General features: G+C 33.8%; 2 protein-coding genes across 6 annotated transcripts in view; one reads left to right on the plus strand and one right to left on the minus strand.

Annotated features, from left to right (window-relative positions):
* Positions 1–9,659, plus strand: part of VRK2 (VRK serine/threonine kinase 2) — a 51,203-nt gene extending 41,544 nt beyond the window's left edge. For all 3 annotated transcript variants that reach the window (XM_034427323.2, XM_087883291.1, XM_060692608.2), the window contains 3 exons: positions 2,682–2,863; positions 7,761–7,925; positions 8,905–9,659. In XM_034427323.2, coding sequence (XP_034283214.2) covers positions 2,682–2,863; positions 7,761–7,925; positions 8,905–9,144 — 587 coding nt within the window. In that variant the 3' untranslated portion in view covers positions 9,145–9,659. The remainder of the gene's footprint in view (positions 1–2,681; positions 2,864–7,760; positions 7,926–8,904) is intronic.
* FANCL (FA complementation group L) overlaps positions 8,721–23,447 on the minus strand; it is a 65,389-nt gene continuing 50,662 nt past the window's right edge. For 2 of the 3 annotated variants that reach the window (XM_034427327.3, XM_034427325.3), the window contains 7 exons: positions 18,185–18,335; positions 17,199–17,282; positions 14,154–14,199; positions 13,994–14,075; positions 10,062–10,178; positions 9,460–9,531; positions 8,721–9,226 (listed from right to left, as the gene is read on the minus strand). In XM_034427327.3, coding sequence (XP_034283218.1) covers positions 9,191–9,226; positions 9,460–9,531; positions 10,062–10,178; positions 13,994–14,075; positions 14,154–14,199; positions 17,199–17,282; positions 18,185–18,335 — 588 coding nt within the window. In that variant the 3' untranslated portion in view covers positions 8,721–9,190. The remainder of the gene's footprint in view (positions 9,227–9,459; positions 9,532–10,061; positions 10,179–13,993; positions 14,076–14,153; positions 14,200–17,198; positions 17,283–18,184; positions 18,336–23,447) is intronic. The other variant, XM_087883292.1, reaches the window with a different exon arrangement.

The raw sequence follows: 23,447 nt of genomic DNA on the forward strand, positions 1-23,447 counted from the left end.
GATGAAAACTGGTTCAGTATTGATACTGAGCATCCATCACAATCACAAAGCCAGTTTCCAATCACCTGCCTAAAATCCCATCAACCTGCATGTGATAATGGGTGGGGTTTTTTTGGTCCCATAAATGTATAGTGAATAGCATTTACCAAGACATGTCTACTTCCTTAAAGTTATTTGTTAGGAAAACTTTCTTTAATGCAGTTTTAAAATATTAAATAAATCACTATGAGTACATATGCTATTTTAATGCCAATTCCCCTTGCTGGAAACTCTTGAATAATCTGTTTTAAGTGGCTTGAATTATTTGGTGTAATCAGCAAAATTAGCCACCTCTGGATTATGAACAGCAGTGGCATCAGTACTTGGTAATTCAAGTAAACAATGTCCATTGCAATCTCCTTTAGAAGAGACTTGTTGACACTTTTAGAAGAACCGGAACCTAGTGGTATTGTTTCTATAAAAACAATTATTTTTCAGCAAGGTTTGTCCTATTGCCTTGAAAAGTTTTGCTAATGTTTCTAATAGTTCACTTGAAACAAATATTAAACTAAGCAGCCTATCACTTCTTACATTGCTCCCTAAAACCATTAACTATGGTACTTTCCCTGGATTAAAGATGAATTTTCCTCTAGTACTTTTTCTAATAGAGGTTGATTTAAGGACATGTAATACTGTTAAGAGATCAGCATTTATACATTTTGACTTGTCTGTGGCTGAATACCATCTGGTCCTGTCAACTGAATTTCAAGGAACTATTCAAGGAACTATTTATGTCACTATTTCAGAGTTTCTATGTGTATTAATTCAAATATGAATATTGTCATACATTTCCAGGATAATTCATTTAGTTTCTCTGCAGTGTCTTGATAATTTTTTCATGTCCCTGTCTCCTTTACTACTCAACCGTTTATAACTTCATTAGAAGGTATTTCTATAATTTTAATCATTAATGCTTAGTCCAAATTGGCCCACAATTATTATGTTGTTTGTTGTAACCCATATTATGTCCTTGCATGCCTTCTGAGTTTATATGCCATTCTCTTGTTTTTTTACAAAGGATTTTTTTTTTTTTACTATTAGCTTGTTTGATGCTTCACATAAACTACTTTGGTGGTTTTTTTGGGCTTGATAATATTATCTAAGTTGTGGTACACATTCTAGCAGGGTTTCCGGTTATAAGTTTGAATAACTGCAAGCATTCTGGAGAGATGGTAGCCTTTCATTTATTTTTATTTTTTTGACAAGTTTCTTACATTGGACTTCCCTATTTGACAAACCCGTTTCCATTTGATTTACTAATAAAAGGATTAAGATGACCTCAGGTTGATCCATTTTTGATGACTAGGCAGGTTTTTTTTTTTAACGATTATATTGATGTAATTTCTCATTGCCTTTAGGATTTTTTAAAACTTCCAATAAGACTACAATTCTCTGGGTAGTCTTCTCTCCAAGCACTAAGCAGGGCTGAGTCTAGATAACCTTTTTAACCCAGGAAGATTGGTCAGGTGCTGCCGTTGGCTGAGACCTTATTTCATCTTTTGGATCTCATTAGGCTTTATATCTCGTTCCCCTTTGTTCAATGAATAACTGTATGAAGACAATTGTTCTGGATATCCCCTTTATTAGATGTGGAATGCACATTTTGCAATTTTCTGGGAAGATTACTATTTCCACTTTACATAAAATATCTCATTTTTTAATGTAACATTCAGATAATCCTAACATTTTTGGTGGGTTGTTTGTTTGAAAAGACTTGCAATATAACCCTGAGTGGCTCACAAAAATATAATAGTTTATTTATAATCCACTTTTGGAATTTGTTCTTAAATCGGGGAAAAACACCCATGCTACAGGTGTAATAGCAGCCACATCAATTGCATTTTTGAATGTTAATACTACAAAAATGCAAGGAAGTCAAGAGATTATAAGGCAAGTTATAAGAAGACAGAGATAGCACGACTTGTACCTTGGATCAAATAGCCTCGACTGCAAATTGTGAATGTTTATTTTCTTTACACTGATGAACTTGTCTCCAATTCTTCAATATGCTTGTCTCCAATTCTTCTCAATTAGGTTAAGATACTAAGTAAAGGGTTTGCTCATATATACTCACCTTTATTTTAAAGGTATACATTTGCGTTTTCTATCCGTACCCCATCTTTTTTTCTTTTCAAATATATATTCAGATATATCCTCCTAGAATAAAATCTGAAATTCAGTATTACGAGCTCTATGCTCTGAGTTTGTACTTCATCCATATTTAAATGTTCATGTTACATGGCATGAAATAAACTGGTGTGTTTGTATTTATTAGTAGTCTTGTAAAAACATCAACTTTTTCAGCTACTCATTCCAAACTGTCAAGTAACTACATTAAGCTAATGCACCTTTAATTGGTCAATAGAATGAACTTAAGTGAGCCATGATGTAACCAGTGGTTATAGTGACATGAAAAGCAATATAAACTTTGCATTATTTCTTTGAATTTTTGAAGATGCCTGATAAAATATGTGTATTTTGTACAATGGAAAAATCTATAGTTGTCACCAAGGCATTTGATTAGACAATGTTGAAAGTAGAATGAGGGACTAGAGAGATACATACCTTAATCTAGTAAATACTTGTATGATTAAAATTAGATTATTTGTGTGTGTTAACTGGTCTGTTATTTTTTTTTCCAGGTGAAATAGTCAGATTTTTAAAAAATGTCTCTAATTTAAGATATGATGAAAAACCTGAATATGAAATATTGAGGAAAATCCTTTTGAATGGCCTGGAACAAAAAGGAATTTGTTACAAGGAGACACTGGATTTAACCTCTGTTCAAACCTCTCTAAATGAATGCACAATTCACCACAGGAAAGTAAGTAATGAAACAATAAAGGTCAAGTCTAAATAAATAAGAGGTAATACATCTTGTAAGGATCAGTTAATTTTAAATCAAATTTAATATTTGGGGAAATTAAACTTGTGGAAGGAGTGTATGAGATGTCTTTTTCAAATTATTCTTTTTAATTGCTGAATTGAAAATGTGATAACTTTTGAGGGAAATGGAAGAAAGAAAAAAACAATAGAAGTAAGGATCAAAGAGATCCCTGATATGTCCTTAGCAGTTAACAGAACCCGATTCAAAAGCTACATAGGACCAAAAGGACCAGGTTTGTACATAGATTGAAGATCTCCATGAAATATCAAATTAGACTAGACTGGAGGAGAGGGAACAATTCCAGAAGGCGGCAGTAACCAATTATGCTTTCGGAGGAACTGCATCAATATTTCCATGAAGCCATTCAATACTAAGCTTGCTTTACAGGAGTTTCACCTTGGAAGAGCTTCGGATTATTGCTAGAGAGAGATTAAGATGCTGAGCATTTGTTAATCCAGACACTTGGAGTAAAAAAAAGACTCAGTGGCATCTAAGTAAACTGTAAAGTAGATTGTGCTACATTTTTAAGCATTAGTTTCTGATTTAAGGTGTGGAACAAGCATTGTTCAGTGTTAAAGTGCTAAACCTTCTGAATAGATAATCTAGTACATTATTAAACTTTGACATTTTCTTGGATTGGTTCCAAAACAGAAAGTTAGTCAAGTTGGGGGATATTGTCTTCCTTGGAGCAGATATGTTTAATTTCATTTTCTTTCTGCATAATATAGTTTGTATTCTGTGGTATTTGTGAATCATCATGAACTTTCCACAGACCATATTTAAAGCAGTTACTTTTTATTGTTCCAAATATTTCATGTTCTCGATCACTAGCACCAACCTCGAGATTTTATTTTTTGGCCATATTTTCATTCTTGCCTTCCAAAAGCTCTATACTTGGATTATGATATGTGTTTCAATATAAATTAACTGTGATACCATAGTGCTCCTTATTTTTGTTATTGGAAACTTACAGTAATAGTAGTAGTAGTAATGCAGTAACAAATCTTTATTATTAATCTTGAATTAATATGATTAACAGCATTTCCCAACCCCAATTAAAAACATGAGATGGTTGTCTCTTGCCATATGGATAAGTCTGAAGTCTTTGTTGATGAGTATTCATTAAGGCAAGGTCAAGATGTCATTCAGTTTTAATATCCCTAGTGAACTTTGGACTGTCACAATAATATGTTAGTCAAAAAATGTGGGATGCAAACTAAAGTGACTGATCGGTTGTAAGATAAATGGTGATCCAAATCTTAGTGCACAGATGGTTTTGATTTGCTGAGTTTTGTAGCTGTTGCAACTGAAGACATAAAATAGCAGCCTAGTCATAAATTAGCTCTTTGGAAGCCAAACCTTGGCACCAAAGCTTTACAACCTTCAATTAGTAGCAAAAGAAGTATTTGAATGACTCTAGTATTGACATTGGTAGGTCTGCATAGTAATCATTCCTAATAGAAGAGAATCTCTGTTTGAGGGGCTTTTGCATGGCTAATTAACTACCACTGAGAATATGTAATTTTTTCATGATCTCCCGATTGTCACCTTTCTCTCATGATACAATTACATTTTATTGTAGCAAGTGCCTTTGGAAACCCAATTGTCAACACTATTTACGTTGTGCAGAAAAGCAGAACAAAAGTTCATGTTTAATAAAAAGCCACTGGATTTTGATCTTGGTAATTGCCAAGACTTTTTTTTCCAGAGTTTTATAGACTTTGGTATTTTTTTCATCACTTTTTCCACAAAGCAAAAAGCCATTTCCTTGCTGCTGTGGTTGCCATTTAATCTAAATTAATTGGAGCAGCTTCTTTTTGTATCTGTGATTGGTACAATTTTCTAAAGTTAATTGAAATATGCACATTTTTAATTAAGAAATCTTTTTGACAAAGTTTACTTCTTCTTTCATCTGTAAACACAGATCTAAGTTATACTCAGTGATTCTATTAAAGCTATAGCAATATCCTTAATATTCTTAATAATTCTACTTTAAAAGCTCTTCTTAGACCATAATCCTCTGAAACAGTGTCCAAGGATTTATAGGAACTCCTCATAAAACGAAGCAGACTTCCATTCTCAGATTCAGCCTCCTGCCTCCTCATTCTTCTCCAAACTTTGGAAATCTAAAAGTTATAAAATGCCAGAAGAAAAACATCCAAAGATTCCCAAGTCTTATCAGTTTTCTCATGTCTAGGACTTGGGAGAAAATTTAGACCAATTTGCCTGCAATACTTATTTTAAATATCAGAAAATACTTTAACACCATTAAGTGATCCTCATCACTTTACAATAGCTTCTACCAGTAAAAAGACACAGCCTGCATAAATGAAGTGTTGTGATATAGGTTGTAATTGGATATGGATATATACGCACACATACACACACTAAGTATAGAAAAACTATCAATTACTAAGACTCACTTGATAGTGAAATTGGCATTGTATAAACTTGATTAACGAATAATAAAATAAATAAATTAGTGGTGGATTTGGCTGGGAAGAAGGAATGGAATTCTAGCCAGAGGTTGTGGTCTGCAGACATCTTAGGCATGCCTGAGGAATTTTTTTTTCTTTGAGCTGCTTGTTTGTATGTCACAATACACCTGCTTTTAAAGCAGTATTTTGTTTCAGTTTGTGCTTTTGCCATGCAAGATTGCAGTGGTGAGGGGGTTTCAGAGAAACAAACTTAACCTCATCTGTTACAATTATTTGCAACAACAATTATATTAATAAAATATTATAGTCATGTGTGTGAGGAGGTGCAACATATATTCTGTGCTGGTATAAGGCAGTAAAACTAAAGGTCAGGAAGGGGGTGCAGAAAAGAGCATTAACTTATCCCAGTTGTAATAACTATATGATTTCAATATAGGAATGGGTTATCATGTTTATGTTAGGCAATGATTAATCTAAAAATGGAAAACTTACTTTCTGTGGGTTAGCTTAAAGCCTGCCTCAGGTTAGTGTTGACTCAGTGGCTAAGACACTGAGCTTGTCGATCAGAAAGATCGGCGGTTCGAATCCCTAGTATAGGTTTCCTGTGTGAGCAGGGGGTTGGACTAGATGACCTCCAAGGTCCCTTCCAACTCTGTTACTGTTAAATCTTGATATGAAAATGGGGCATTGGGTTTGCTGTTTTCAAGTACATATAAACCTCATGACAAAAAAATGTCAATTGTCACAGCTTCTGTTACTACGTGTTGCTAAAAACAAGCCTATTTTCAAAAGAAAGCTTCCACTAATTCCAAATTTTATATGTGGGGGTCTATTCTTAGTCAGTTTTTACCAATGCAATTGTTTCAGATCTGTTCAAATAGAGAACAAGAGATCTGCAATTCAGATTTGGGATTGAAGTAGGACAAATAATCTTCCATACTAAAGTATTGTAACATTGAATAATTTATATAATAACAATAATTTTGCACCAGGTGTATTTTACGTTATTTACTTGATATGTCATATATGATAGAAAATACAATATAATCCATTTTGTCCTATCCATAACATACAAAAAAGATGGAAGATGATGCTTCATATTCCAAATATGGAGCTAGCAGAAGCAGAGATTTAATAATATTGGCAAGAGTTTATACAAAGTAATTATTCCTTTAGTTTGTTATATATGTCTGGTGTTTGTCATAATACAGTAAATCCTTGATTAAACAAATAAAGACACAGGGTTGCTTCAAAGCTGAATATTTGCTAAATGATGAATGGGATTTTTCTAGCCTAGAAACACTTATATGAAAGAAAAACATCTTTACCGATAGCAGTGAATTATTGCCTCAAGTCATTCAATTTTGGCAAAACTCAGATTCTGGATATCTACCAGTTACATTAAAATTAGGCTTGTATTGGTGTGCTGAAAAATATGGGGATTGATACCTATTTAGATAATTTTAAAATCTCTGGCTTGGAGTATCTTTTTGTTAAAAAAGACTGGCATAAAAAAGAACACATACTCATTGCCCAATTAAAACGTTCCTTTTCCCCTGGTATTTGGAACAAAATTTTAAATCTATTTTGTAAAAATAGATTTAAAGAGATGAGAAATCTTTGCCCATTTTTTGGCAAATAATTCAAAACTCTTTGAGTGGAATACTGGAATTGGAGATAAACATTTAAGTGTGTGCTTCATCCAGTGCATTTTATTTGATGGTTTTAGTGCATTGCCAATGCATCCTACTTTATAACTCTTACTCCATCTAAACATTGGTATAATTTGCTAATCTTTCCCATTCCTTTTGCTGTTACTGCTCTTTTCTAGGTTGCACAGCACAAATGCATTTTGCAGCTGTTCGGATTTAAATTCAAACAGCCTCCTGATGCATGTAAACCAACAGCTTTAATGTAATAGGAAATTTTAAAGGAAGTGGCATAAGGAAATAAAGAGATATTGCCTATCAATGTTATAGATAGATTACATTTAAAAGCTTAGAAAAATCTTTAGTATTTTCTCATTTGTGATACTGAAATTAAAATACAGTATGTTAGTTATTGACAAACTTGGTTTCACCTCTACTAAAGGTTACTAACAGTCACCTCGATTTCTCTAAAAAAATACTGAAACAATTTTTTTTTAAAGTAATGCTGCCTTAGGAAAGCAAATTGTAATAATCTTAAATAGCTGCTAATTTCATAAAATTGGTCTATTCCTTGCATGGCTGCATTAATGTTAGCAATGCTTTTTCTAGTATTGTGCATGATCTATTTCATGTTAGGACTCACTCAAGGTCTTTTAACATAAAACTAACTCAGTGGATGAAGGCTGCAGCAGTACTGTATCATTTCATGGATTGCACTCAGGATGGCTTAATTTGTACATTTAATAGGCTCATTTGCTGATGCCGACACTGAAGCAAGTTAAAGGACAAGAAAGCCAACTAGAGAACAAGGAGTTTTTTAATCTTAGAAAAGCCACTGCGCAAATGAAAAGTAGCCAAATACAAGATAAGCCAGAACTGGTTAGATTGAATAAGTTTACTCAAGCTTCAATGGTGAGTTTATTATGTTGCATTAAATTGTTTGTTAAAACCTTGTTTTTTTCATTTTACTTTTTTTCTAAAAGAACATGAAGTATAGATGATAAATGGAAATCAAGTATGTATTTGTCTTGAAATAGATACTTTCCATGAATATGGGAATATTGCTAGAAATTACTATTAAACAAATAATATGGTTAATGCCCCAGACAGATGTTACCAGGGTTAACAAACCATTAAGAACAAATATTCTGTTCCATTATAATTAGTATGGTGTTTTCTAAATTTAAAGGCTTCCAGATTTTTACTCAAATCTTCTAAAATTTAAAAACTTCATTATATATTTATTACTCAGTGCAAGATTAAGACAACCGAGCCTGAATTCATATTGCCCATATAGTAAAGTCCCTACAATTGTAAATATTTAATATTTCAGTAGTGTGACTCATAAACTAAAACTAGTGGGTACCTAGGGTATTTAAAGGATATTTAAATACAATGGGTATTATGCCGTGCTTCAAACACTACGCATTTGGAAAATTGTAATTTTCCGTGATTATATAAACTAAAAATGGTCTGCAAGAAATAAATGGAAATGTTTGATTTGCATGTGGTTAGGAATGGGAACAGTCCTTAGACTTGTATGCTCTCCACACTTTATAAAAGTTGACATGTTAGTTTTCTAGTATATGATTATTCACAAAGTGCTTGTTTGAGACAAATTCCAATCTTGTCCAAGTGGAATAGCTATAACCCCCTAGCCACACTTTGCAGCAAAACATTCTTAACAGAAGACTCTTCAGATACATCTTTTTGATCATTCCACTTTATTGTTTTAAAAAAAGAAAATGATGTAGTTACTATTTTTAGTTAGCTTTGGTAATATAAGGGAAGAACAAAGGGGAAAATACTTAGACAACCGCTCTAGCAACGAAGTACTGAACACTTGCTCTTAGACAAATTGCCACTAGTGATGTTTTGCCTTTTTTTTCAGGACTATGTAAAATCATTGCCCTGGACAGATTCCTGCAGTTCTTTCCAGAATGTTGAAGAAAATTGTAGAGAAAATGGAATCACATATTCAGCAGTCCATCGACCAGAACGTGTTCAAAGTCTGACTAGCTGTTACATATGCTGTCCCTCTCAGATTGGGATGCATAGAAAACTGTTTCAGTATATTGTGGCCATTGTTGTACTTGTCGTCTTAATAATGCTGTCTCTCTATTTTCTTTGATACCTTTCCCAGTAAGTGCTCACGAAATGCAGTTATCCATTTGTATTCAGATTTTCTTAGTAGATATTTTCAGTGTGATTTGCTGGAATAAATTTGTTTCCAAAGCAAAGTTATCTTATGTACAGATTAATATATAAATTTGCTTACAATATTTTCCAGTATGTTACAGATTTTAAACATTTGAAATATACACCATTCCAAGTTTAATGCTTTGTATACTGGGATGCACTATAAGCCTATAATGAAGTGTCCCATGAATTGCAATTGTATTATTTTCAAATTTATTTGGAAGCATTTTTATTCATCTTTGCTTACCTTACTACAATATGGGCATTCACCAAATATGACATTAAAACTCTGTCGACTTGAAGGGAGCCCACGTAACCACTGGAGAGTAAAACAAGGTGTTATTTGCTGCATTTGAAGATAGAAGATAGCTATGAAAATGTTGCAAACAGGATAAGCATCTCTCCTGTTCAAGGCTTTAAATCAAGAGTAAATTCTGATCCAACATATGTCTACGTCTGTGTCTGTCTGTCTGTCTGTCTCTCTCTCTCTCTCTCACACACACACACAGTGTGTTATCTTTGGGAGTGAAGTTGATTTGCTTAAGAGAACCAATTCTGATACTTTGGTTATATTTAGGGTTACATTTGTTTTAAAAACAATTCTAAGACTCATCTAAAGGTAGAATTTGCAATAATTATTACTTAAAAGATTGAGAAATAAAATCAATAGCAAACAACGATGGATAACAGTGAGCAATAATATTCTATATCAGTATATATTGTTGTTGTAAAAATTTACTTGTTCTCTATTAAGCAATTAGATTCCCCTTAGTTTTAAAGTAGTACAGCTACTGCATGGAGTTAAATGCCTAGAACAAAAACAATATTGAATGCTTATGATAATCATACCTCATATAAACAAACTTGATGAAAAGATTGGCCACAATGAGAGTCATCACAAACCTGGTCTGGAATAGCCCCATCCAGACGATAAGCATAGCAAATACCACAATCCATAGAGAAGTCCTTAAAAATATAAAATAGAACTGTATTAGTGAGATGGCTGGGTTTAGTACATGCACTGCACCCAAACCAAAGTTCATCCAGGATTTATGAAAAACACAAATACCAAAGGTTATACAATACACTAAAACAAACCAAATTACATGATGGTTCAACAGCATTTCTAAAGTTCAGCAATTATGTCAAGTTGTAATATATGTTAATATTTTCTTTTTAAAAAATCATGTATCTTGACATTAATTTTATCATTTATATAGCACTGTACAGTATAACTTAAGAGTTTATGAGGCAAACTGGTTACTTATAATTGTGTTTTCAAGTAGCCATCTCTGAATTTATATACATGAATTATACATTTGCACGCAGCCTGTTTACATCCTCTATGGCTTATGCAATGTTTTTATAGGAGTCCTGCCCTATGCATAGCATTCATAACTAGTCATGCCTCTGCTGAATCTCTTCCTATCTAAAACTGACAGTGAAATATGAGAGGAACACCGAGATCTCCAAGTATCAAATGGGGAAGGATATCAGTTATCCCACCCACCCTGCTTTCCCTGATGCCACCATTAAATGTTATGTGCACATGGTGTTTCTCCTGAGTGGGGAAAACCCTGGGAGACTCCCACCTAGCTTGGTCCATAAAAGAGGCAAACAAGCAGGAAAAAGCTTTGCAAAGCCAAAAACAGCCCACATAGGAGAAAAGAGCTTAGTAATATAGTACTAAACTGTATTAGGGCTTAGTACTGCATTCCAATGCCAGAGAGGCTTCCAAACAAGCCTCCGTGCTTGGCCAGTGAAACTTGGCTGGGCTTTTGCCCCAACCAGATGGTCATCAGGAGATTGTAGACATCTTTCGAGAAGCCAGCCGCCTGCATGCAGCTTCCCCAAACCTTTCCATTACTTAATCTCCTTCCTCTGCCAGAAACCCAATTTCTTCAATAAAAAGTGGGAGGAGCAGACTTGAACTCCCCTCCCCCCAATTAGATGTTGAAATAACCACTTAATTTGCTAAATTAAGTGCTTGCCCGGAAAGAGGGTGACAAAGTCTCTTAAGTTATTTACCTTGATGATTCACTGCTAGACTGAAGAACAGAGGAAACAAAAAATCTTTCTGAAAAGTTGTTTGCCTTGAGGAGCCAAAGAAAAAGTTCAGCTCTAAAGAAAAAGCAGTTAAAGCACAAACATGCACCAAGTAAGTGGCCCCAGCAGAAGCTGAGTCACATAGGGAGCAACAAGCTTTCTAAAGTTTTCCAAGTCCTTGGTCATGACACAAGGACTAGGTACCTGTATTCATAAATTAACTGAAGAAAGGAATGCTCTTCCAATGACTTCATCCCTCTGAGAACAGACAGAACAGAGCTCCAGACAATATTATTGGATAAAAGTGGAAAGCTTCTTCCAAGATAAGATAGTTCCCCTGAAAAATTCTTAAAAGGCAATTCTAATGGTCACATGTGTACTGAAGTTCCCATAATAGAGAAGACATTATTCCTTACTTAGCTTGTATCAAAAGTTTGATGATTGAAACTATTTATTTGGGAAATGCTAAGAAAAAGACCCTGAAAAGCCAAAAACAGTCACTGGATACTGTTTATTAATTCAAATCTATAGAGCTGCCCATCTATACAGCTTTAGAGGAAAGGCTCTAAAGCTGGGAAAGATAGAAGACACACACACACACACACAAAGTTGACCAGCAGCAAGGCAGATAGTTATAGAGGCAATGAATGCAGCATTGGATGATCTGAATAACCAGGTTGGAGACAAATTGTTATGGAGAAAATCTATGAGTTGACAAAGATTGAAGGCACATACTGAAAAAAGAAATTTCTGAAACATGGTAAGGAATTTATTCCCAAAAATGGATTATAGATGGGAGAAACTCTTGTGCCAACCCCATTTTGTGCTGTATCTTATCTGATTCCAAAAGGATGCTTCAGAATTTAGGGGTGTGAACAAAAGAGCTGCCTGCAATTTTTTAAAGCAGTTACACCTTTTCCCAGAATCAAAGGGGTGGCTGCCATAGTGACCAAACAACCCTACAAACACAGATCCTTTAAGGAGCTGCAGCCTAGTATAATATTTTTTTCTACATGTACTCCACTTTTTAATCTGATCTGAACCACCACAAAGTTCATTTTGTAAATACCTGGCAGTCCTTGCAAGAGTCTAGGTTGTATCCATTGGGGGAACATTTGCTATGGAATGGAACCTTCAAGGTCATATGTGAATGGAGTCAATAACCTATATCCCATAATCCCTCGCACATGAAACAAAGATATATAATTGTTTTGAAATAGAACAAAGTGAAGGAAAAGGAAAATTTCTAAAAGAATCAATAATTATTTCTAAAAGTGAAGGTACTATTACTATGTTGGTGGAAAATAAAAGTAAAGGGATTAAAGGAAGCATGCCTTATTGTGCATGTCTCACATGGGACGGAACTCCTACCAGGAAATCCCATTAAGTTCTAGATTGTTCTGATCGGGCTCTTGTCTTATCCCATGTGAGATAATCACAGAGCTACAATGAAGAACTAGTCTTAAACTTAATTGGTTAAAATACACATTACTGTTTCTAATTAATTGTGTCTTTTAAAGCAAGTTTAAATGTTTTAATCAGTATTTATAAAACTGGTATATGGTAGCCACCATTTTAGATGAGACAGTGTTTTTTTTCTAAGATAATAGATATATATGCATCACCAGAGGCCATCTAGAAATAAGTATTCTTTTTTCCCATTCAGTGTTTTATTTGTATGCAAATTTAACTTTTTGTATTCTTCTTTAATTAACTAAGATCTTTCAATCAGCTTATAGCTTTACGTTTTATCACTCACAGGATGATAAAAACAATGAGACCCAAGGCAGGATACATGGACAAATATTGCCTTTATGATATTCTACTACAGATTTTCTATTAGTAGACTGAAGATAGGAAATCATAGCATATAAAGATTCAAATGGAGCTTTGATTAATCTCAAGCAATTCCTTTCTCAACTGATCTTGATGTATACATCTTTTTATAGGAAAGGGCATTAGGTGATATGAAAGCTCTCAAATTACACTGACCTACCAATGTGTTATTGCAGAGTGTCACATATAATATGTGCAAGAGATTACAAATTCTTCATGAATAAACAACATCATAAAATGATACTGAGATATTCCAAAATTATACCTAGTCAGAGCATTTACAAACCCGACATTCTACGGGCAAGGAAGAAACCGTATCTTTCCTCATTTATTATTATTATTATTGTCATTCACTGTGAGCAAATACAAAGAATAAATCTGAATAGGAGGCCAACTCCAATAATTAAGATGCACTTTACCCTTAGAAATTTATGGATTTTTAAAGTCCACAGGCCTTCCTGCACAGCTACCCAACATAAATAGATCATATTTTATTTAGCCTGTTCTCAGAATTTTCCAAAATAGGAAAGAATAAAATGGGCAGTAAATGGATGGAAGAATATGAACTTCTTTCTCTGAGCTTAGTGCACTTTCCCACCTGGAACAGATTTTTAAAATATTTTTGTATTAAATATATTACATTTAAAATTAATTCTGATACCAAAAACCGTATATATATATATTGTTTGATATCAGAATTAATTTTAAATGTAATACATTTAATGCAAAAAATACAAAATAACCACATATACATACACAATTCCAAATCTCCTTGCAAGAATAGAGAAAATAGTCCCCATGTACAAGTCGACATCTTTTTAATCATCATTTGAAAAATAATTATTTCCAAGTATGTAGTATTCAAGCATGGTGAGCATAAAAAGTATGAGATAACTTACACTTTTTTCTAGAGCTTCTCGAGATGGGAAATCAATTTCTAAAATCTCTTTAAAATTTTTTAATAAACTATTTTCCGGGTTCCTAAAAAAGGAGGAAATACTATTATAATTATGTTAATTAAATTATGAACCAAACATATTTACAAGCAGGTATACTTACCACATATGTACATTGCTATTCAGCTTGATTTTCAACGGATTTACCACTGAAAACAAATTATGCACAAGTTTACATTTTTCACAAGAAAACATTATTTTTCAGAATATTTAATTCATGAAGGAGTGGTGGTTTTATAGTTCATAGTTGGCTGCTTAATTTTGCAGATAATGGACTTATGATCAAGAATGTCTTTTTCATTCATACACAACTTTTCTCATATTGAGTCACAAAGCAGCTGACTTCATAAGACAAGTTATAAATTAAATAATTAAGATAATAATGACATTTTCAATGAAAGGAATATTCTGCATGTGTTCTCAAATTCAAACCAAAGAACTGCACCACTATGTAATTTTAATGCATGTGCATCATGTATGTAACATATCTTCAATATGCATTTTTTTCAGAATCTCTACACAATGTTGTACATGTGAATATGAGAGTTAGTTTGAATAAATTGTTTTCATTTTCAAGGTTTTGCTGCTGCTTACATTAGCTATCAGTTTTGTTTCAGAATTATTTGGAGCTGAACTCATCAACATACACATAATGAAAATTTATATAAACAGATATGCACATCTGACATAGACTTAATAATGTGGCTCTAAAATTTCTCAATTTAGATATTTGACTAAAAAATAATTTGATCAAATTTCTGAAGGAATGCTTCCAACTTTATAATATCATTATGAATTTTACGTCCGTCTCAAAGAAAATTAGATAACTTCAGAACATTTCTGCATGAACTTAAGTGGCTTTTTCCAAATTAATTTGGAAACTCCCAAATTCGTACAACTTGTCCCAGAGCTTCACTCAACCAATCTGATTTGAATGGCTATTTTGCTTGAAGCCAAGTGACTTCTCCAAATTAACTGGAAATTGTCACTTTTTTCAAGGGTATATTTAGAGGAATGATTTGATCAAATCATCCCACTGAAGTTTGCACAATCCCACTAAAGAAGCACTTCTGGTCTTGATAAAACATCTAGGTAATTTAGTCTTCTCAATTCTGTGCACTTATTGCTGCCTTCACACAAGACCTGAATAATCAATTTGCTTTTGATCTGTCTAATGATAAAAGACAGACAGGAAAAGACAAATATCCCTGCATTAAAACAGAGCTCAAGTCTTCTACAATGGGAACAAGGGGCAAAAAAGGAAAAATGGCCCCATTAGAATAATAAGAACTGTCCCCTGAGAAAAACAATTTCGTGGATAAAGATTGAGAGAACTGTTTTGCATAGCTTACTTTTATTCCTATACGTGTGTGTGCTTTAAAAAATTAGATTCTTGTGGTTCACTAATGTGCTAATTTACAAATCAAGAATGCATTCACAGACCTCTCAACATTTATGACATAATTAATCTGCATTAAATGATGCCAAGAATCACTTCTTGCTTAAAAATATGTTAAGTGCCTTCCTGGGTCATATAAATCATTTAATGATCTAAACAAGTAGCAGATCCTGAGTGGCCTATATTCTGCCTATTTTTGATGCAGGCCCTAGTAATATATTTAGAAGGAGGAGAAAAAAAAGTAGTTCAGAATACTTGGAAGGATTATGGGTTTGACCTGAACACATATTTTAATAAGGATTTTGAATATTATATATCATATATTCCTTACATTGTCCATAAAAAGATATAAAAGAAAAGCGAGAGCCAGATCAATGATAAAGCCCTCTGGGAAGCCTTTGAAAAAAAACGTTTTCCAACTTACAAGGTCTACTTGAAAACTTGGAAAAAAAGTTTGATAAATTAACACTTTTAATTCAACCCAATGGCACTCAGACATAAGCAAATCAGTTAAACCCGACTTACAATCAGATGGATTGGAATCTAATTTGTTGCTGGCAGATTTGAAGAGAAAGGAGCCTGGTTTGAAAATTGCAGGCTGGTTAGAGAAAGGCATGAATTCAAAAGACCTAGACAAGGCAGAATTGATGAGTGATGGATTGGACTTTCTTAAGAAGATTAATGGAGATTGGGGAATGAATTTATTATATCCAATCAGAAAACAATTGACAAGAGATGTTGCATTTCAACTTGTAGGAAGATTCTTTGAACAACAAATGCTATGGAGTATCTGTGGAGATTCTCAATTATCCAGGTCGTAATTGTCTCAAAGGTGCTTTTTTCTTCAAAAGGCAACTGGACCGTTTTTTCCTTGAGGAGGAAGAAGAAAATTCTCTTGGATGTGAAGCGAAATGTTTTCTTCTTCTTCCTCATGGAAAAAACGGTCCAGTTGCCTTTTGAAGAAAAAAGTACCCCAAATGCTGTGGAAATATTTAAAGCAGAGATATATGACTTTGGGGAATTAGATACAATTGTTGGGAAAGATTCCAATTAAAACTTTTACGGTAAAGTTGTATCATTTAAGAATCAATTAAGGATATTTGATGCTAGATGGATCAGAGATGATTGTAGGGTAAACAGAGATGTTGAAGTTCATAATATTCTGAGACTGCTTTGCGGGGGGGGGGGAGGATATTATTATTGCTGAAATACATTTATCAGTATTCAACTGGGGGGATAATATATGTTTGTGTTTTTTATGCACATTTTTCCTTGTTTTGTATAGTTTTGCTTTGTTCTTGCATATTTTTTTCCTTTTGCTTGGAGTTTGTATTTTAACTTTGTGAATAAAAATTTAAAAAAAAAAAAAATCAAGAAAAGACCTGGACGTAGGAATTAAGCATAGTGGCAGGGAGCCATCCACTTCCCTCCAGTCATAATTATATTCCCAATGTTGTCCTGCAGTTCTATTATTACTGTGGCATGAGAAGTGATGTATAACACTTTATAAAACATGTTCTGCACATGACATGTCTGCTATTTTGCAGTTAAATGCATCCAAAACAGTGTAAATTGCTTTATATATTGAATGTTTAATGATTTTCTGAACAATATATAGAGAATTTTATAAAAATTATGCTGATGTTATTCTGTATTGCTTGCCTGAAACAAATATATTCAGTTTACCATACGTAGAGATTAATTTATACTAGCATAAAATATTAGACATTGTAATGTAAACCATCCTACCATGGTCAGCTCCAAGAAAGTAACACTCAGGAAGCATGGTAGGGTGCCTGGGATCTACCTCTATATTAAGTGAAATGTTGCTTCCTGAAACAGATAGATACACATTAAAGTATATAGCTATCCAGTCTATGTATTTTTTAAAAAAGGCATTATTCTTATTTCTACAAATGTTGTGCATAGTATACCAAAACTACAAGAATTACAATTCCACATTTGAATTCAAAATACTTATCTACCACTTCTAAATCTGTATGTGACAGTGACTAGATTTTAGTATCTTAGTATGTGACAAGTCCAGATTGACTTGACCTATCTACCTACTTCCTCCTTTTTATTTCTTAATATTGATTATTTGAAGTCATTTCTCAATTAGATCAACTAGACATATTTCAGCACATTTGAAATGCATGTATTTCTATAAAAATACAGTAATTAAATATAGTTAGTTCACGTATTCACAAAAATTACATGTGGGGGTATATTAGGAAACTTTTCCTTCTGTACTATATAGCTGATCTGAAAATGTAGCAAGTATGGTATATGTATATGTCTTCCAAAATTAAAGTTTTCCTGAAAATAATAGTTGTAGCTTAGTTTCAGTGGACTAGAGGGGATAAAACTTGTCCAACCAATACAGGAGTGGGCAGTTGTTTGATTGGATAACTACTTTGTTTCTATAACCTTTTTTTTTTTTAAAGACACATCCCACAAAAAAAGTAGAATATAAACCAGCTGGAAGTTATGACCCAGTTTGAGAAACTGTGTAAACAATTGTTATTACTATTAGGATTACTAACTATACATAATACATAAAACATAATACCAGGGAGAATGAGAGGTTTCTTCCTCAGTGAAGTCATAATCTAAATTTTGATGTTATGTCTAACAGGAGAAAAAAGGTCCTTTTGTAGAAACATGACTTCTTAAAGTTTTGTTTAACCCTTAACCACTAAAGTCCCTAAGCAGTTGTCTTTTTTAATTCCTACCAATTGCAATCCTTCGCCTTGTGGAGCTCCTTGTGGGTTTCTCTGGCTCAAGGACCCAGGTCTTTTCATCAATTTCATCTAAAACATCCCAAAACTCCTTCAGTGATTCTAATGCTGCCAAGAACTGACTGTGAATGCTCAGTAAGGAACTCTAATATGGAAGGAAATATTGTAAGTGGCCTTTAAGAAAGCAATACAGAAGTACAGTTTATTAACTGTTTCAACTTTTTAAAATCCAGCACACCATTATAAAACACATATATATTACAATTATATATAATGCATACATGTATAATTATATATGTATATTACAATTAATCTTTTAATCCCTTTTTAAAAACATTCACTTTTTAAACCTCTTTTAAAATATTTCTTCTTTTTTACATTTAAACATAAAACTATTCATAGTACAATCATGTAACAAGTAGGTTCTTTTGTATTTAATGAAGAATCCCTGTGAATTAATAAGGAAGTAACTTGCAGCTTTATTTTTGCAAAGCACCTTAAAATTATTCACATGCAAAATTCCAAGTAATTTGAAATGCTAAAACAACTAAAAAATGTACTGCAAATCCAGTATGTCTCTATTTAAACATGTAACAATAATTGGAGCCTATTTTTTCTAATTTTTCCTCATGAAATCTAACACATTTCTAAATAAACAAGAGATTCTAAAATCCAGGATTAACCAGGGGAAATTGTATAGCATGCACATCTCCAAAACAGAGAACACCAAACTTTTCCCCCCAGTTACAACAGAAAGAAGCCTAGTGTTTTAGCAGTGGAATGTGTTTAATAAGCAAAGCAAAAATTATACTTTTATGAGGAATATACAAACATGGATCTTTTCATCCATTTTCTTCAAAATGTCAAAAAAAAAAAGTTATGGATGGTATAAAAATTGCTCAGGTGAGTTTTTAGGATTTTACACACTTGAAAATATTTTTAAAAGGAAGGACAGAGCTTGAGTAAGAACATGTTGGATTTATTCTCCCTGCTGTTATTAAATTATATTAAAGTGAGAAAGCACTTAAGCAGAAAAGTGTGAATACTGCCAATCTCAAAATGTAACGCTTATTATCTTTAAAAGCATTTTGTTACTTTTATAATACCTGAAGTGATATAATAGTGTCAGTCACTTAACCAGATCTTACAGCATAATATCTTCATCTTAAGTACTATTATTTCCAGTATTTTAATAATTTTCACACTGTCTTGGAATGTGATCTTTTGTGCTCTGATGACACTTAAATTAATAGCATAATTTTCTGGTACTTGCAACAGTTGCTTTCCATTTTGATTTTTTACATTTTCCTACCTCGTATACAGACAAATCCTTTTAATAGCCATTTTTATCTTTTTCTTTAGGGAATTCAAAGGAATTTTTAGTAAAAATAAAGAGACACCAAGGGATTAGAATTTTGAAATCCAATTAATTTTAATACTAATTGCAATTTTTCAGTGATGTTCCTTGAAAGGTAGCAAAATCTTAGAGTGATCTGCTCATCTGATCTTATTTGCATGTTTCATTGATGTTGTAGTTGCCTTTCCATATGCATAGCTGAATCTCTATGTTAAAAACATTTACACTACTTTGTCATGCAAATTATAAAGAATTTATTCCTAATTTTACACTTCAATTAGATTGTTTCTGTACATATTCCCTTTAAATAATTTACATGTGTCCCATGGCAAGAGATTCAATAATGAAATAGCCAATCTGGTGCCTCATGATTTTTAAGATAAGATTGTGTTATTTACTTAGCATATTTATAGTTACCCCGTAACTTTATATCAAGGCAGTGAATAAACTTTGATATACATTGTCCCTTCCACTCAAACTAATATGAAAATAACTATATGCATTTCTCTAAAACAGTAGTGCTAGTGAAGCTCTATTGAACACATTGTATTTTAAAATAAGGCACAGGAAGAGGAAAATCCACAAAATTTGGAGGTTAATTCTAGAAAAGGTATAGACATTTCATGAATTCTTAAGAGAAATGGAGTAGATTGCTAGAGTAGGATAAAGAACTTTTCTGTTCTTTTTCTACTTCAGGACATTCTGCTCCATTTAGTGTATCTGCATGCAGCCCAAAATTCTTTTCTCCAATAATTTCAGAGCACGCAGGATCCTATATCCACTTTTTTAAAAATTCCCCCCAAAGTTCTAAGGGCATATTTATTGGTAAGAGGAAGAAAATGTTCACCTGTATGTTAAACTCAATGGTAAGCAAATTTGAGAAACAGATTGGTTAAGGCATCAGACTAGAAACTGAGAAAGGTGAGCTCTAATCCTGCATTGGGCAAAAGCATACTGGGTGACCTTGGACCAGTGACTCTCTCTTAGCCCTAGGAAGAAAGCAAACCACTTCTGAAAAACTTTGCAAAGAAAACTTGTGGGAGCTTGTCCAGGCAGTCTTTGAGAATCAGACATGAATGAATAGAATGAGAGAGAAAAAACCAAAAAGTAATCCAAGGACAGAAATCTGAAGCAACCCTAACTCTTTTCTTAACATCCAATTCTTATTTTATGGAACATGAGACCTGGGAATCTTTAAAGAATGCTGCAAAAAACAATTGGGTTACAAGTGGAACATTACAAGAATGGAAGGGGGAAATTTGGCAGGAAGGTTTTTTTTCCCCCTATAAATGCAAAGATGATTAGAATAAGAGCAAGAGCTTCTGGAAGACAAACTATATTTAAATCTTAAAAAATAGTCTGAAGTTGCCATTTTTGAAACTGATTTTCAAAAATTTAGTTTTTATGAATGGTGATGGGACTTTGTTTCCTAAAAAAAATATGAAAAGCTGAAATAGATGCCCTGCTGGTCCCTTAAAAAACAACAACATTCATTTCCTCTTCTCCCTCACCATTATCTCTCGAGAGAAGTAACTGACATTAAACTATAACTGGTATTAAACAAAGCTATAGCAGCCACCACAGGATAGGAGTTGTTGCCTCGTAAGGATCCCACACTAACATTAGTATCCTCTATTTTGGGGATTGGGGAGGAAACACACAGGTGAAATTTTGGTTATTTTGCCATCAAAATTCAATACTGGTATTATTCCAGTATGAGATCAAAACATCAAACCTGTCACTAGAAGGCAAAATCATGAAATTGCATCTTACTTATAGTGGCCCTGTCATGCAGGGGATTCAGTGTAGAAAGCAATTATATTTGGAAGAGTTAGCAGTAAAAGGAAACCAGGCCACCAAAAATACGATGGCTGGACACCATCAAAGCTGACACCATCCAGAACATAGAGCTGTGATGGCGAACCTATGGCACTGTGGGCACGTTTGCATTGCCCTAGCTTAGCTACAGCGCGCATGTGCATGCACATGCCGGCCATATGATTTTCGGGCCTTCCAGGCCCACTGGAAGTCGGGAAATGGGCCGTTTCCGGCTTCCAGAGGGCCTCCGGGGGGTGGGGAACACCATTTTCACCCTCCCCAGGCTCCAAGAAAGCCTCTGGAGCCTGGGGAGGGCAAAAAATGGACCCACGGTGCCACCGTGCCAAAAGCGGGGGGGGGGGAGTGTGGGGGGATCGCAGGCGCATGAGGGGGTCGGGGTGCATTGAATTATGGGTGTGGGCACTTGCGACCTTCCTGTGCTCCCCCTGCTTTTGGCACGTGACGGCAAAAAGGTTAGCCATCATTGACATAGAGAAACTCAAAGAAGTTGTACAAGATCAGAAGATGTGGAGAGACCTGGCCCATAGAATTGCCAAGAATCGGGCAAGATTGAATGAATAACATCATTATCACTTCAATATGCTGAGGATCACATATGTGGCTCAGGGGACATGTTGCACATCACTGATTTATTTTATTGCAGGTTTAATAAATCAATATTGCTTACTCTTTCTTTATATTAAAAAACTAGAAAATCATGTCATAAAATTTTAGCACTTTGAATCTGGAAAAAATTCACATATAATTGGCCAACATGGATGTATGAATAGATGAAGTTTTAACATCATGTATATCGCTGCTTACTTGAACCACTATCATGTTGGGCACACACTTAGGGCCCCAGGCTTGACCATGGAGTCAAGTGTTTAAGGCCTTCTGGAAACCAAACATCACCAATCTAATCCCCAGAAGAATGATACAGCGCAGATACCCCTGCTGAAAAGAGTGTGGACATTGTCAGCTGACACCCCTTAGCAGATAGGAGCTGGACCATGCCCCTCCTGCCAGACTGGATGAGTTGGGTACAAAAAACAGGCAGGAGATGGTCTGTCAATTTACTTGGGTTTTTAAAATTTCTTTAACATATGCTCACATTTCAAAAGTTATAATGGAGCTGTAAAATGCACTCAAAAGGATCATCAAAATAATTAGGATTTATAGCAATTCCTGTCTGAGACAAGACAAGACTGGTTTGAACTAACAAATTCACACTCCTGCATATTTTCTATTTGTTCAGCACTTGTCCACCACCACCATCTTTTCAATTTGGTGCCCTTCAGAGATGCTGCAATTACAGTTCCCAGCATGGTCAAAGGTTTATTGGCTCAGTTTCCATCAGCATTTTATAAGCGAACAATTACCTTGTATGATAATTTTCTGGGTTTTTAAAAAAACTCTTTTATTTAAAATTTATACTAGGAAAGTCTCCAACTATGTAGAGGCCACTCTACCACATCTTGCTTCCAAACTGATTGGCATATTACTAGATGAATGACTAATTTAAAAAAGTATAATATTGAAAAGTCTGCCTTTAAAAAACAACAGCTTTTCCATCTAAGCTTACATCAAAAATCAATGCTAGGAGATATACCTGCTATTACCAACGTATTCATTATTCATATTCATAATAACATCTTAAACAGCATTTGTGCTTCACAATCCATTAATTTGTAAATGCTTTCATGATTTGCAATAATTCTTTTGGATACCAAGCCACATAACTTAAGGTAAAAGACCACTGACAGAACCTTATGTGAAAATATTCTTTTAAACTAAATAATGGTGCAAAAGACTTACTAGATAGGAATTATCCACTACATTGGTTGGAACACTAAATAAAAAAACAAAAGAAAACATACTAAACAGGTCCAGAAGAATCCAGCAAGAATATGGATTAGATAACCCTCAAGATTGCTATTAATTTATTCTTTTTTCACATTTGCTTGGAAAATTATTTCTTTTTGTCATTTACTTGAACTGGAACCCTTTCTCCAGTATTTCTCCTGATTCACATGTTGACCAAAAAAATTAGTACCAGATTTCAATTAAACATCTCCAGCT

This window comes from Pantherophis guttatus, chromosome 1 (assembly GCF_059756535.1).
Source record: "Pantherophis guttatus breed Tessera chromosome 1, ASM5975653v1, whole genome shotgun sequence".
Lineage (NCBI taxonomy): Eukaryota > Metazoa > Chordata > Lepidosauria > Squamata > Colubridae > Pantherophis > Pantherophis guttatus.